Consider the following 14,330-nt stretch of genomic DNA (forward strand, 5'->3'; position numbering starts at 1 on the left):
CTTCTCGTCATCACTCGAAACCTCCACTGCATCGGCTGCGGTGTTTGCTCCTGCCTTGTTGGACGTCCACTTTCCCAAACATCTCTGTGACACTCTTTGGGGTTTCTGCCTTTCTGCCTTGGGGTCGTTTTTCAACACTAGCCTCCTCTTTACTGGGTTGGGTTTAGTTACCACTGAGGCTTCCTCTTGATGTGTGTCTGGCTCTTGCCTCTCCTCCTCAAGTTGTTCGGCCCTTTTCGGTTGTTCGTCTGTCTTCTCCTCTACTGATTGGTGGGCTACCCCTTCCGACCTTTCCGCTTCCTTTGTTGCTTCCCCCTTCTCTACTGCCTGGGATGCGAGGTCCAGTACCTCAGCCACCCCTTCGGGGTTTATCACGATTCGATCCCCTTTGCCCAAAACCGTTTGGAATTCTTCATCCGTCATTATCCCTTGCTTCCTGCCGTCTCTTTCAGATCTATCTCCTCCTCCACTACATCGATTTTTGCGTCAGTGGCCATTATCTCATCTGCTTCACCTTTCTCGCTCTCGCTTGCTCTCCCTCCACTCTCCTTGTCTTCTGTTTCTCCACAGTTGGGATCTTGGTAGGCGGAAAGAGGGCTGACGTCCAGCGGCTCTGTTTGTTGGTGTATGGGAGAAGGGTGGGAGGGTTCTGATTGTGCAGCAATTGTTGAGGGAATATTTTCGGACGTTGGAATTGAGGTTTTTGGGGTGGTGGTGGGTGGGTGTTCTGTGGTTGCAGTTGGGGTAGGGTTTGATGTCGCCGGCATTCCTCCGGTTAGGCTAAATCCGGCTAGGGTTGTTGCCCAGTCTCTGTTGGGGTCTTGTTGCCTTAGAAACGCCGCCAGTGCGTCTAAAGGAACCATCGCCGGAATTTTTGTCGTCGGCGGTGGTTGTGATCGTTGTGGGCTTGGCGGCCGCGACTCGGCTGCTGGCTAGAGTTCTGACGAGGCTTCGCCGGTGGTAGTGTTAGAGTTTGTATACTAGAAATCACGTTTCGAGTGATTGAATACTGTAAAACTCTTATTTTATTTTCCAATAAATAAAACAGATTATTTTTGTCATAATGTTGTTATGTTTTACATTTAATGGATGTTAATGCATGTTTAAGTGTATAAGTTAACTTAACAAAGTCTATGTCTTTGTTTTAGTAGACCGGTTGTGGGCGTCGTCCACTTTAAGGTAATACGGTCAGTTCTAAAACAAAGAAAAAGATGAATTTCACAACCTAGATGGAATTTGACTACCCATCGAGAAAGGTTGCAACGTCAGTCCGCATATTTCTAAGCCTTACTGAAATAAGATGACATTGGTGTGGTATAGCACTGAACGGTTCTAACAGCGAGACTTGCCTTAGGCTATCTACTGAAAGGCGAGGTCTTGATAAATATTTGTTTCTTAATCAATGTAGGTTAGCATTGAGCATACGGTATTGATTATGCACTACTTTGACTTATCAAATGGTGCGGGTTTTTCGTAACCCAATGATCCTGATATATTGGGTAGTGGTGATCGATATCTAGCGGTGCTAGGATTGCTATTATATTGAATCGTGCGCGAGTTGAGTCTCGCTTGATAATGTCCTCAAGAGGAGCGCGAAACAAGGTTTTATTATTCGGAACCTAGCTAGTTGGAGTGTGATTACTCTATGAATAATAAATAAGCGTTTCATGCTAAGTCCACTCTTGGAATTAATAAGAAGTTAATTAATTAAGTCAATAGCAGACATTCATTAATTAATGGACATTTTAATCTTAAGCACGGGAAATGAAAGTTAAACGGAAACCCGGATTACTTGTAATTTCGGATTTGGATGGGGAGAGTTCAATATTACTTCTGTAGTGGCTGCTCGTAATACTCCAATTATAACTTATATTAAATTGTGGGTTCAATTTAATTAGTAAAAAGTAAATTGGATGAGCCCATATCCAAAACCTTCCATAGATCCCTGTCTGGGCCCAAAAGGAACTTAATATAAATAGGAGAATAAAGGAGACAGAAACAACACAATTTTATTTGCTAAAATTTTCGAAAATTTCAGCTGTCACAAGCTGTAGGAATTTTCGAATTCCTCTCCTATTCCAAAAAGGATTTCTTCTGTCTTCTTTATTTAAGTCCTAGTATTCTAGTAAGATCAGCCCACACTGATATTGGGATACAGTTTGGGAACCAGAGAGAAGATTTGTGGTTTAGTACTCAAAGCATCACGTGGAGAAGAAGCTAGTCATCTTCAATTCTTTGGAGAATTAATTAGGTATTTTTCTGCTCCGTAGAAAAGCATGTTTTAGGTTTCAATATTCTTAAAGCATGATTGATTCAAGTTATGAGCATGATACATGTGATAATTACGCGAATAGCTTTTGTCTAAATAATCTGCTAAATAGATCTGATTATTATGTGATTAATTTATGCGCCTGCTTCCGCTGCCGGTTCCATCAGGTAGATGCCGGGTTGTTGGTTGCCTTTCTCTTCGCCATGACTGTACCGGTGGTGGTTTGCGGTGGTTTCTTTAGTGGGTGGTAGTTTTTCGGAGTGGGGGTGGTGGTTGTGGGAGAGAGAGTGCAGGTAAGGGTTTATAAAGTGAAGGGGAGTAGGCGGTGGGGTGTTTTATAGAGGGGTGGGTAGTTGAGGGTTTTGACCGGTTGTAGGCGGTCGCTCGGTTGAGACGCTTCGTGTGGAAGGCGGTTGTGCTTGCTGGCAGCTGATTGGACGTTGCTTGTCACGTCCTTGCTTCACGCGCCTCCCAGCCTCTGTACTTGCCTGCAAAGCTGCAACACCCCAAAATTCAAACTTTACTCAACTCCCTCTTCTCAATTAGCTAGAAATAGAAATAAAGCAAATAAATGGCTCTTTAATATAATTCAGAGTTTCACCCAAGTGGTATTCTCGTGGTCAGTACGAACTCCGAATTAATATTTAAGATCCGAAAAAAAATCTTTTTGTTGTTTTTCTTTCTTGACTTAAATTAAATTACCAAATATTTACAATATTTACATCATTACTAAGGTATTTGAAGTTTTACCCGGTCAGTAAGTACATTACATATGACGTTGACCAGGTGGAACTTCAAATCCCTTTCCTACTGGTCATTTAGATGCTCTTAAAGTGTAGTGGAATTTCTTCCACCACACACACTTCTTCATTTTCCCTATATATTTTTAATCTATGTCCATTAACGACAAAAGGTTCAGAGTTAGGGATACTCCCTGAAATCTCGACCGCTCCATTAGCACGTAATGCAGTGATAATGTAAGGTCCTGCCCATTTGGATTTGAGCTTCCCAGGCATTAGCTTCAGTCTTGACTGGAAGAGTAGTACTTTCTGACCAACTTGGAGATCCTTGGTTCTCAGATTTTTGTCGTGCCACATCTTTGTTTTCTCCTTATACCACATGGCTGAGTCGAACGACTCCAATCTGAGTTCTTCTAGCTCTTGAAGTTGTAGCTTCCATTCCTCTTCACAGGCCTTAGCATCCACATTAACCTGTTGTACTGCCTAGTATGCTCGGTGTTCAATTCCCACTGGCAAGTGACACATCTTCCCAAAGACGATGCGATAGGGGGACATCCCTATAGGAGTTTTGTAGGCTGTCCGATATGCCCACAGAGCATCTTCCAACCTTGTGCTCCAATCTTTTCTGGAGGGGTTGACTGTCTTCTCTAAAATGCTCTTTATTTCCCTGTTTGAGATCTCTGCCTGCCCGTTGGCTTGAGGGTGGTAAGGACTGGATAGGCGGTGATGAACTCCGTACTTCTTCATCAATGCTTCGACCGTTCGGTTGCAGAAGTGAGTCCCTTGATCGGAGATGATTGCCCTTGGTATCCCAAATCGGATGAATATATGACTCTTGAGGAACTTGGTGACTTCTTTAGATTCACAAGTGCTTGTGGCCTTGGCTTCTATCCATTTTGACACGTAGTCAACTGCCACTAGAATGTAGGAGTTCCCATAAGATGAGGGAAAAGGACCCATGAAGTCCATACCCCAGATGTCGAACACTTCACAAACTATTATTGGAACTTGCGGCATTTCATCCCTCGCAGAGATCCCACCGGTCAGTTGGCAACGGTCACAGCCCTTGCAAAACTCGTATGCATCTCTATTCAGGGTTGGCCAGTAGAATCCGCTATCTAACACTTTTCTGGCAGTCTTGGCCCGAAATGTCCTCCACATGCCAAGGAGTGGCAGTGCGTCAGTACATCCCGTTGCTCCCAGTCAGGAACACATCTTCTAATGACCTGGTCTGCTCCTGCCTTCCACAAGTATGGATCGTCCCAGAAATAATACTTTGCTTCGCTCTTGATCTTCATCCTCTGAGCCTTTGTCACGTTTGGCACCATTGACAGTTCTCCTGTTACTAAGTAGTTTTCCAAGTCCGCATACCAGGGTTCCTGTCCTACCTTCCCCTTGCCCCTGGTTGTTGCGTCCTGACCAGTAAGTCTCATCACTTCTTCCCAATCGATCTTTCTTGCGGAGAAAATCACTTCACATAAATGCTCTTCCGGGAATCGATCCCTTACATCTTCACTGTTCCCTTCTTGTATTATTCTGCTCAAGTGGTCCGCTACCTTGTTCTCAACTCCCTTCTTGTCTTCTACCTCCCAGTCTAATTCTTGTAAAAGCAGCACCCATCTGATTAGTCGTGGCTTTGACTCCTTCTTCGCAATGGGATACTTGATCGCCACATGATCAGTATAGACGATGACTCTGGATCCCAGTAGGTACTGCCTGAACTTCTCGAATGAATAGACAACTGCCAACATCTCCTTCTCGGTGGTGTCATAATTCCGTTGGGCTTGATTCAAGGTTTTTGATGCATAGAATATCACGTACCTTTTCCCATCGATCTTCTGACCCAGTACGGCCCCCACTGCATAGTCACTAGCATCGCACATCACCTCGAAGGGGTGATCCCAGTCAGGAGCCTGAATGATCGGTGCAGAAATCAATTTTTCCTTAAGGAGGTTGAAAGCAGCCTTGCAATGGTTATCGAAGACGAACTCCACCTCGTTCTGGAGAAGCCTGGTAAGAGGTTGGGCAATCTTGGCGAAATCCTTGATAAATCTTCGATAAAATCCAGCATGGCCAAGGAAACCTCTTATTCCTTTCTGATCAGTAGGGAAGGGTAGTTTGGATATGACATCCACTTTAGCTTGATCCACCTGGATCCCCTTTTCTGACACCACGTGTCCTAAAACAATTCCTTCTGTAACCATGAAGTGGCATTTCTCAAAATTTAAAACCAGACTCTTTGCTTGACACCTTTCTAGCACCACATCCAAATGTTGCAAGCACGAGTCGAAAGAGTCTCCATAGACAGTGAAATCATCCATAAAGATCTCTATACAATCTTCAATCAAGTCCGAGAATATGCTCATCATGCACCGTTGGAAAGTACCGGGGGCGTTGCATAGGCCAAATGGCATACGCCTATACGCATAGGTTCCAAACGGGCACGTGAACGTGGTCTTATCCTGGTCCTCCGGGTTCACATAAATTTGAAAGTATCCACTGTACCCATCCAAAAAGCAGAAGTACTTCCTCCCAGCCAGTCGCTCCAACATTTGATCGATGAATGGCAGGGGGAAGTGGTCCTTCCTGGTTGCAGTGTTCAGCTTTCGGTAATCTATACACATTCGCCACCCAGTAACTAGTCTGGTGGGCATTAGTTCATTCCTCTCATTCTTAATCACCTGGATCCCTGACTTCTTGGGGACCATATGGATTGGGCTAACCCATTCACTGTCTGGCACCGAGTATATAATGCCCAGTGAGAGCAACTTCAAGATTTCCTTCAGTATCTCTTCTCGCATGTTTGGGTTCACCTTTCTTTGAGAATCTCTATGCGCCTTGGCTCCATCCTCTAGCCTAATGTGGTGCATGCAGACGTCCGGGCTTATACCTACCAGGTCCGTAAGGCTCCATCCAATAGCCTTCTTGTTTTTGCCCAGCACAGTGAGTAGTCTTGACTCTTGCTCTTCAGTCAGCCCACTGTTGATGATTACAGGGAATGAGTCTTCCTCCCCTAGGTAGGCATACTTAAGGTTCGCTGGCAACTTTTTCAACTCCACTTGCGGGGGTAGTGTTTCTGTAGGTAGAGGGTTCTTCTTTGAATCCTCCTCTTGTTCTTGTTCAGCATCTGATTTTTCCTCCATACTGGCCGGTACCATGGCCCCTACGGATCCTGCTAGTTCTGACTTCTGACAGAATTCCGTAATTGCCTCTTCGATCTCTTCGTCAGTTAACCCCCGGCTACTGATGAGATCACACCATGCAGCTGCTTCCACATCAACCTGGGCATACACATCCAAGGCTTGGAGCTTTTCCTGCAATAATTCGGTCTCAAGAAATTCTTGGACTAAGGGGTCAATTACATCAACATAACATAGATTTTCAAAATCTATTGGTTTTTTCATGGCTTCATTGATGTCAAAGTCAAATTTCTCACCATTAAAGTCAATGCATATTGTCCCCTCGGCCATATCCATAATTGTTTTAGCCGTTCTTAAAAATGGTCTTCCTAACAATATCCCGCTAGACTCCCTAGCTTCTGGTTCACTCATTTTAATGACATAAAAATCAGCGGGATAAGTAAAGTTCTATATCCTGACCAACACATTTTCTAACACACCCTCAGGATTGATACATGACCTATCAGCCAGTTGGATCAACACCCTAGTATTCGACAATTTTACCCCCTTTAACCGATTATAAATGGATAACTGGCATAACATTGATAGATGCTCCTAAATCACACATTGCATGCTCGATTTTCACATCTCCAATCGTTATGAGTAGGGTAAACATACCTGGGTTGGCTCTCTTGGGTGGTAGCTTCTCCTGTACAATGGCTGACGCTATTCCCTCCACCATGATCTTTCCATCCTCCTGGGCTTTCCCAGCTATGAATTCCTTTATAAACTTCCCCAGAGGGGGCAGTCTCACGGCTTGGAGGAATGGTATGGTGACATCCAGCTTCCCAAAGATCGACATGAAATCCACAGGGTTTTCCTTCTTCCTCTTCGTCAAAAATCGATATGGAAACGGTTTTTCTCCCTTAGCCTCTCCAGTTAGTCCTTGTGGACCTTCCCTTTGTACCCCCTGGGTTTGAGATTCCGACGTGGGCAATGTTCTTTCCGGTTGCTCATTTCCAGGTTGTGTTCCTTCCTCCTTTCCTTCCACGGTAGGCTCCTCGTTTAGAAAAAACGGATCCTCCATCTGAGGCAGAGGCCTCTTGAACTCTTCCGCTGAGATGGTGTCGCTCAGCACCCTTTCTCTACTAGACTCCCCAACAGGATTCTTGAGTTGAGGTCCATTGTAAGCTGTTCCGGACCGCAGTGTAATCTTGCTCACATTTGCCTTTTCAGGTACATGGACTGTAGATGGGAGTTTCCCTGAGTTCCCTTTCATTTCGCCCACCGAGTTAGCGAGCCGGGCCAACTGCCTGTTCATCATATCCATATTTGCCCTATGCTCCTTCTGGGCACTTTGCATCCCTTGCATTGTTTCATTACTGGACTACAAGTCATTTTTAATGCTTTGCTGCGAGGCAAGCATCTCCCCCATCATGTCCTCCATAGACCTCCTTGACCTGTTTGGGTGATGGAATTGGTTCGAGCCCTGGTGCTGGTTATACTGAGGTGGCGGGTTTGATTGGTAGCCTGAGAAATTTTGTTGGTTTTGGTTCAGTGGGTACTGGTTATACTGGGCAGGAGGGTTATACTGGTCGTGGTTGTGCTGGTATTGACTTTGGTTTTGGTGGTGGGTATTATGTTGAGGCCCTGGGTTAAATTGGTTCTGGTTCTGGTTTTGGTTTTGGTTTTGGTTTTGGTTTTGAGAGTTTCCCTGATGGGGTGGTACATAGGTAGGGTTTGGGTTCTGGTTTTGAGAGTTTTGGCTCTGAGGATGCTGGTTCTTCCTACCCAGTTAGACTGGTAGTCAGGGTTTGTTGGTCCGCGGTTGGGATATTGGTTCGGTTGGGGGTTGGGTTGATTTGGAGCCTGATTTTGGTTCTGATTCTGATTTCCATCTCCCCATCGGAAATTTTGGTGGTCCCTCCACGGTGCATCTCTTTGTTTTCCCGGAATCCAATTGCCGTTGGAATTGTAGTATCCTGCGACATTTGCTTGCTCCACATCCAGTGAGTTATCCGGCTGATCATATGGTAGTGCTGGGGCTTCTTGGCCTCCAGTTGGAGAAGGTGGTGGAGTGTTTTGTTTGATTGCAGTCAACAATTCCTTCTTTAATTCCTCCATCTTCAAGTCCATCCGTTCCTCCTGGTCAGTAACCGAAGCACTCGCTACCCTTTCTCTGCTGTACCCATCTCTCGCGTTGCCGTACGTCTTCTTCGCATTCAACAGCTTGCGTAACACCTTTTTGGCTTCACTTACTCTTAACTGGGTGAAATCACCTCCAGATGATGAATTCGCCAGATCCTTGGTTTCCTTGTTCATCCCCTCATAGAAGGTGTGGTGCACCTCTATCTCCTTCATGCGATGGTTGGGGCATGACTCCAGAAGGCTCATGTACTTCTCCCAGTACTCGCTCAGGGTTTCAACATATTCTTGCCTTATGCACGATATTTTCCTCTTCAATGCGCTTGTCTTTGAAGACGGGAAGAACTCGGCTAGGAAAACTGACTTGAAATCGGCCCATGTATTGATAGAGTCGGCTGGTAGGCGCATGAACCAAGTGTTGGCCTCTCCCTTTAGGACAAAAGGTAGGGCCTTCAGTCTGTAATCATCCTCGCTCGCTCCTGATGGCCGCCTCTGCGCCTTACAGATCTTGCAGAACTCATTTAAGAACTCGTAGGGTCCTTCATAACTCTTCCCACAGTACGTCGGTAGGATTGCAATTACGTGGGGTTTCACATCACAGGCGGTCTGGCCTGGGGTGACCACTATGGCTTGTGGGGGATCTCCGTCGGCGTGTGCGGTAAGTGTTGCGAGCTCGGGATCGTCCTCACCTTGGTCAGCCATCCTTACTAGTGTTCTTACTGGTTGGGGTGGAAGCTCCAGGAATTGGTACTCTAACTCCTCCTTTTCTTCGTCGCTACTCGTGCCTAGGTCGGACAGTGCCGTCGACAGGCCAGAACGAGTGGTAACGAGTATTGTTCCTCGGGGAAGTATCCTTGGTCTCCACTGGCCAGGAGCCGAGCCACTTCTCATAAACTGAAAACAAAAAGAAAAGAAAAATTATAAACAGTATGTACACCAAAAAGATCACACACAATAACAGGTATGAACGCCATCCATCCTCGGCGGCTTTCGCCTTGCGGTAGCTCTTGGGTACGTATTTGTCATACACCTCGGTCTTGAATTCCTCCCAAGTCATCTCGTCTATGCGATCCTGGGACATGGTCTTTAATTTAGTATCCCACCAAAAATCGGCAGATCCGGTCAGCTGGTGCGTCACGCAGATCATCTTTTCCGCATCATTGCATACTAATGTCTTGAAGATGCGCTCTAAGGCACGTATCCAGGTTTCAGCTTTTGCAGGTTCGCCCATCCCGTCGAAGGTGGGAGGCTTTTGGTCAAGGAAAAGTTTCACGACTTCCCTATCTACTCGAGGAGGTGGTGGTGGTGACGGCGGCCTTTGTTGCGTCACACTTTCTTCCACCGAAGCCTGGGAGGTAGGTTCCTCGTTCCTCACGTTGCGTCTAGGCGGCATTCTGATTCATTTTCACTCGAGTTGTTAGCGCACTTATTTACTCAAAAGTAGCGATGGGGTACTTTGAAAGAAAAGAAAAAGAAATTTTAACTCATTCACAAGTAGGGTCCAGTCCAAGGAAAGACCACACGATAGCAGTTGTAAAGAAAAACAGTTGTGCAAGAGAGAACATAATATGGTTGCACCATAAGGTGGAAAACTCTTGGGAGAAAATAGAACGAGCAAGTATATTCACGCAATAAGGATAGAAAAGAGTGAAGACGGCTTCATCGCCAGAAAATAAAATGAAAGGTACGAATTCCCCATTAAATCTCAAAAGTGGTCTCAAAGGTCTTGGTACAATGGATGAAAAAGGAGCGATACTATCGCGGAAGAAAATAATAATGTAAATAGAAGTTCTAGAATTCAAAACATGGGGAAAAGAAAAACAAAATTTCTATTCGAGCACTAGACATCTCCGCCCTCGTCCTCTTCGGGTTCTTCCGACTCTCCGACACTTTCCGCATTCGAACTCTCTCCCTTCTCGAACGATCCCATCTCCTCGTCTTTCTTCTCGTCGCTTAGGGGTGAAGGAATCGAGGTAAGCATCTCTTCGGCCTCTCTTATGATCCTTCGAGGGGCCGAAACGCGCATCCTAAGGGTCCTTTTACGGGGGACGCGGGCAACGTGCGGCTCCTCATCATCGCGATACTTCATCCGACGTGCTGCTCCTGGCGAGTACCTTTGCGTTGGCGGATGGAGTGGAGGTCCGTCAACGGCGGCAGACATGGCCGGAAGTAAGACTCCTATTAGGCCGACGAAGTCTCCTCGAGGCGTGTATTTGGGCGGGCTAAACCAAGTGTAGGATACTGAGGCTTGAGCGGTCCACTCGCTCCAAGGGGAAGGTAGTATATGGATAAGTCGCATGATTCCCTCGTGATGAGTAGTTCCATACGCGTAAGCGTCCAGCCAATGACCGTAGAAATCGGTGACGAAGTTCAAGAGGAACTGGTTTCCGTCCCACTCCAGCTCTCTATAGCGTTCTACCGGAAAGTTCCTATTCTTGGCGTAGCGGTGACGCATAAGAGCGTGATAGGGTTGAACCATCTACAAAAAGGGGAAAAGGAACAAGTCAGCACCGTCACAAAAGGTAGAAAAGGATAGAAAGTGTGTGATCTCAAATGGTGCTGCGAAAGTGTATCAAAATCAAAAAGGTGATGGTACAAAGGTAGCGTTGCGTCCGAAGTTCTCGTTCTTAAGATAACTTTTCGTGCGTTTTCTATTCGCGTTTCGTCGAATCCCCATATACACTAACGGCCTTATACTAGTCATTCCATGTTTCTATTGTTGATACAAGCGCTGTGATCGTATAGCTAAGTCATGCTAGGTTCCGAAAGTCCAAGTCTAAGCATCGCAACAGTTCAACATAATTTCACGCAATCACATTCGCATTTCACCATTTTCACAAGTTTTCATACAACATTCAACAGATCACCATTCAAGAAGCATCGCTTCACATTCACAATATTTCCACACTCCTAGGAATCATCATTTAAGAAGCATCGCTTCACAAGTACAACAATATTCTCAACACTTAAGGCATGCTTTTCACAAAAATAACACCTTCCACCAAAATTTCCAAGATCATAAAGTTTCAATCATAGCAATATTCTGTACCTCTTTCTTCGTGGTTGAACGAGACGAGTTGCGGTGTTGAGCCTTTCGTATTTAGTTCATTAACAAAAGATTACAAGGACAACTTAGATTTTTCGAAAAGACTCTTGGGTTCAGAGCGGAAAGAACTGAGGCTCTGATACCAACTGTAACAGCCCGCCCTCCTAGGGTACAATAAATGCGGCGGCTGCTACCAAACGGACTCTTAAAGAAATAAACATAGGCTAGGGTTTCATTTAAAGAGTGTTGACCAAAAGATTTGAAAGAACTATCAGAGTATTAAAAGCAACAACTTAACCTAGAAGCTTAAATGAGAAAGAGAAAGGGGTATCTTAAATAACGATCAAAATCTCAAGAGTACGACATAATATCCAAGATAAAAATCACAAGAAAAGGGCTAAGGCCTCAAATCGAAGGCAAGATGCAAATATCCCAAAAATAAATCCTAAAGTGTATCAAAACTCAGCGGAAGACGACCAAGGGAAAGAATAGCTATGTATGAAGACACAACTACGCTTGAAGTTCAAAAATATCCATCTTAATTAGTTATTATGCTCAACACCCGCCACCGCTCGTCATCGTTCAACCTGCACATAAGGAAAACACATACAGGGCTGAGTATTTTGAAATACTCAGTGGGCTCATTGCCAAAACATTTTATAAGTTATGGCACCCTTACCAAGTGAACTCGAGTTTTAAGCAGTTATAAGAGAATATCACGAGTATCACAAAATATATTTTCCATAGACTGGCCAGTCAAAATAACTCCCCATTTTCCTCAACAAAATCAACAATCACAATCATTCCATGGTGCGACGAAAGTGTGGCCACACTTTTCGCCCACGAGACCGGCCGACTAGCAAGGACGGCTCCCGATCCCCTCGTGTACACAGCCTGGTAGGGCTTGCGGCCCATACTCAGACCCGAATTCGTATAATCACATCCATAACCATATAGCCCAATGGAGCGAACTCACAAACTAGGCATCAGGCGCACAATATCACAAATAAACAAACATAGGCATGGCATAACAGTTAAACCACCCTTATAACACCAATCAATACTTTTGACAAAATAAAAGAGAGTTTTAAGAGTAAAGCCCACCTCGACTGCTTAGATTTCAAGTAGTTTCGCTTTTCCGTTATCCGGCTTCGCAACCAAAGTTTCACCTTTTAATCACATAGGCACATATCACAAATTAGGTTCAACACTACTCTTACTCATGCATGTCTCAACACTTTTCCCTTTTCCCATCGATTTATCTTATCATTACTAATCAATCAAGATCATGTTTATCACACAAAAATATTTAGCCATCAAACACACACTACACAACACAACACACACACACACACACATACACACGCCACACGCACGCGCCACACACACACACATGTAACATATTCCCACATCCCTTTTATCCCACTTTCACTCAACCAAGATGCATGAGGGTTCAAGAAGACCGATTAATCGGTTAGAAAGAAGAGGAATCGAGTAGAATCAAGAAGATGAATATAAAAATACCTTAAAGAGAGAAAACGAACGGTAGAAATTAAGTATCAGACTCTTTTCTTCAAAATTCTTGGATCAAACTTCAATTCTTCACAAGGGATGGAGGATTATTGGAGTAAAGTAGAAGAAAATTGAGAGAGTAAGAAAAAGATCAGAGGGGCGAAAATTAGGGTAGGGGGCGAAATTATGATGGCTAGGTTTAGGGGTTTCTCTCTTATTTATAGAGCTCAAAAAGATCTTTAGAATATTTGGTAAGATTCTATTCTCCACAATTAAATAAATAAATATTGTGAATTAGGGAAGAAGAATTAACAAAATAGATTCTAGGGCAAATCTCCTAGTTTTCGAAAATTAGGCTTCTAAAATAGCCAAGACTTTGTTTTGGTATATTTTACGGAGTAGAATAAAATATCACGGAGCAAAAATAAAAATACGAATTCTCCCAATCTTGGAGTCAAAAGAGGCGTGTAGTAGCCTTCTTAAATAAGGTATGGATTTTTGAATATTAACCAAAATAAGGTAAGACAAGATCTCTTGAGGTATGGAAAGATTTGGTAAAATATTTAAATTCTAGGTATGGAAGGAAATCAAATAAGGGATTAACTAAAATAAAATAACTCTTTCCTTCCCACAATAGGTGATTTTCGAAAATCACCTAGGCAACAAGGGGCTCGATTTTTCCTCTTTAAAATAAGGGAATAATTGGGTCTTGGATTTAACTTGGATAAATATCCCAAGAATTAAATTAAATCCGGAAAAAATAGAATTCCTCCTCTAAAAATCAAGGGGGTTCGAAAAACTCAAGAATTGAGTGGCTAGTATTTATGGAAATTTTCTCTAATATTCTCACTCACCCTTAGACAATTAATTTACCACAAAATCTCATAATTTAATAAATCACATGCCACATCATAAAATCAATAAGTTTGACTTTTCAAACTTTCAACGCAAACCCTAGACTCAACTCGGCCATAGCATCACGTGAAATAAATGCATTCTCGACTCCACGTCATCAATAATAAATTTTAGGGCTCTAAAATTAGGGTTCTAAATTCCGAAATGTTACAAACGGGCTCTCCCTCCCCCTCGCATGTGACTATTTTTTTAAATTGAGTGAATTTTTCCGATACTTTCACATATAAAATATTGTTCCATTTTGCACATGCCATGTTTTATGTGTATTATGATTAATAGACTAGGAGTCTCGGTTTACCATTTTAGTCATCTGCCAATAGGAGTTCCGGTTCACTTTTATTATAAATGATAGGTAGACTCAATTTTCCACTAACTTGTTCCACTCACATTCTATCATAAAATTAATATATAAAAATAGGTCTTATATTTCACTATCTTTTCTCACCCACTTTCCTTTACATTTCTAAAAACTCATGTCGAACCAACCTCAAATGGGACTCCTAATGTCGGACGAAGAGAGTAACTATTACACATTGGAAGATTACTTTATGTTGCGCCAAGATCTTTGGTACCTTTCTCATATA

General features: G+C 43.7%; 1 protein-coding gene across 1 annotated transcript; it reads right to left on the minus strand.

The window, feature by feature from the left end:
• Window positions 1–10,113: 10,113 nt before the first annotated feature.
• LOC148933457 (uncharacterized) lies at window positions 10,114–10,752 on the minus strand. The gene has a single exon (XM_089060212.1). It carries the CDS (start codon window positions 10,750–10,752, stop codon window positions 10,114–10,116), a length of 639 nt encoding a protein of 212 aa, XP_088916338.1.
• Between the last annotated feature and the right edge of the window lie 3,578 nt (window positions 10,753–14,330).

Source organism: Salvia hispanica, chromosome 1 (assembly GCF_029641045.1).
Source record: "Salvia hispanica isolate PSC_SH4W2 chromosome 1, Shi_PSC_v1, whole genome shotgun sequence".
Lineage (NCBI taxonomy): Eukaryota > Viridiplantae > Streptophyta > Magnoliopsida > Lamiales > Lamiaceae > Salvia > Salvia hispanica.

Bases quoted from the DNA above. Each gene is read 5' to 3' on its own strand.
- LOC148933457 (XM_089060212.1), bottom strand. From the start codon at position 10,752: ATGGTTCAACCCTATCACGCTCTTATGCGTCACCGCTACGCCAAGAAT.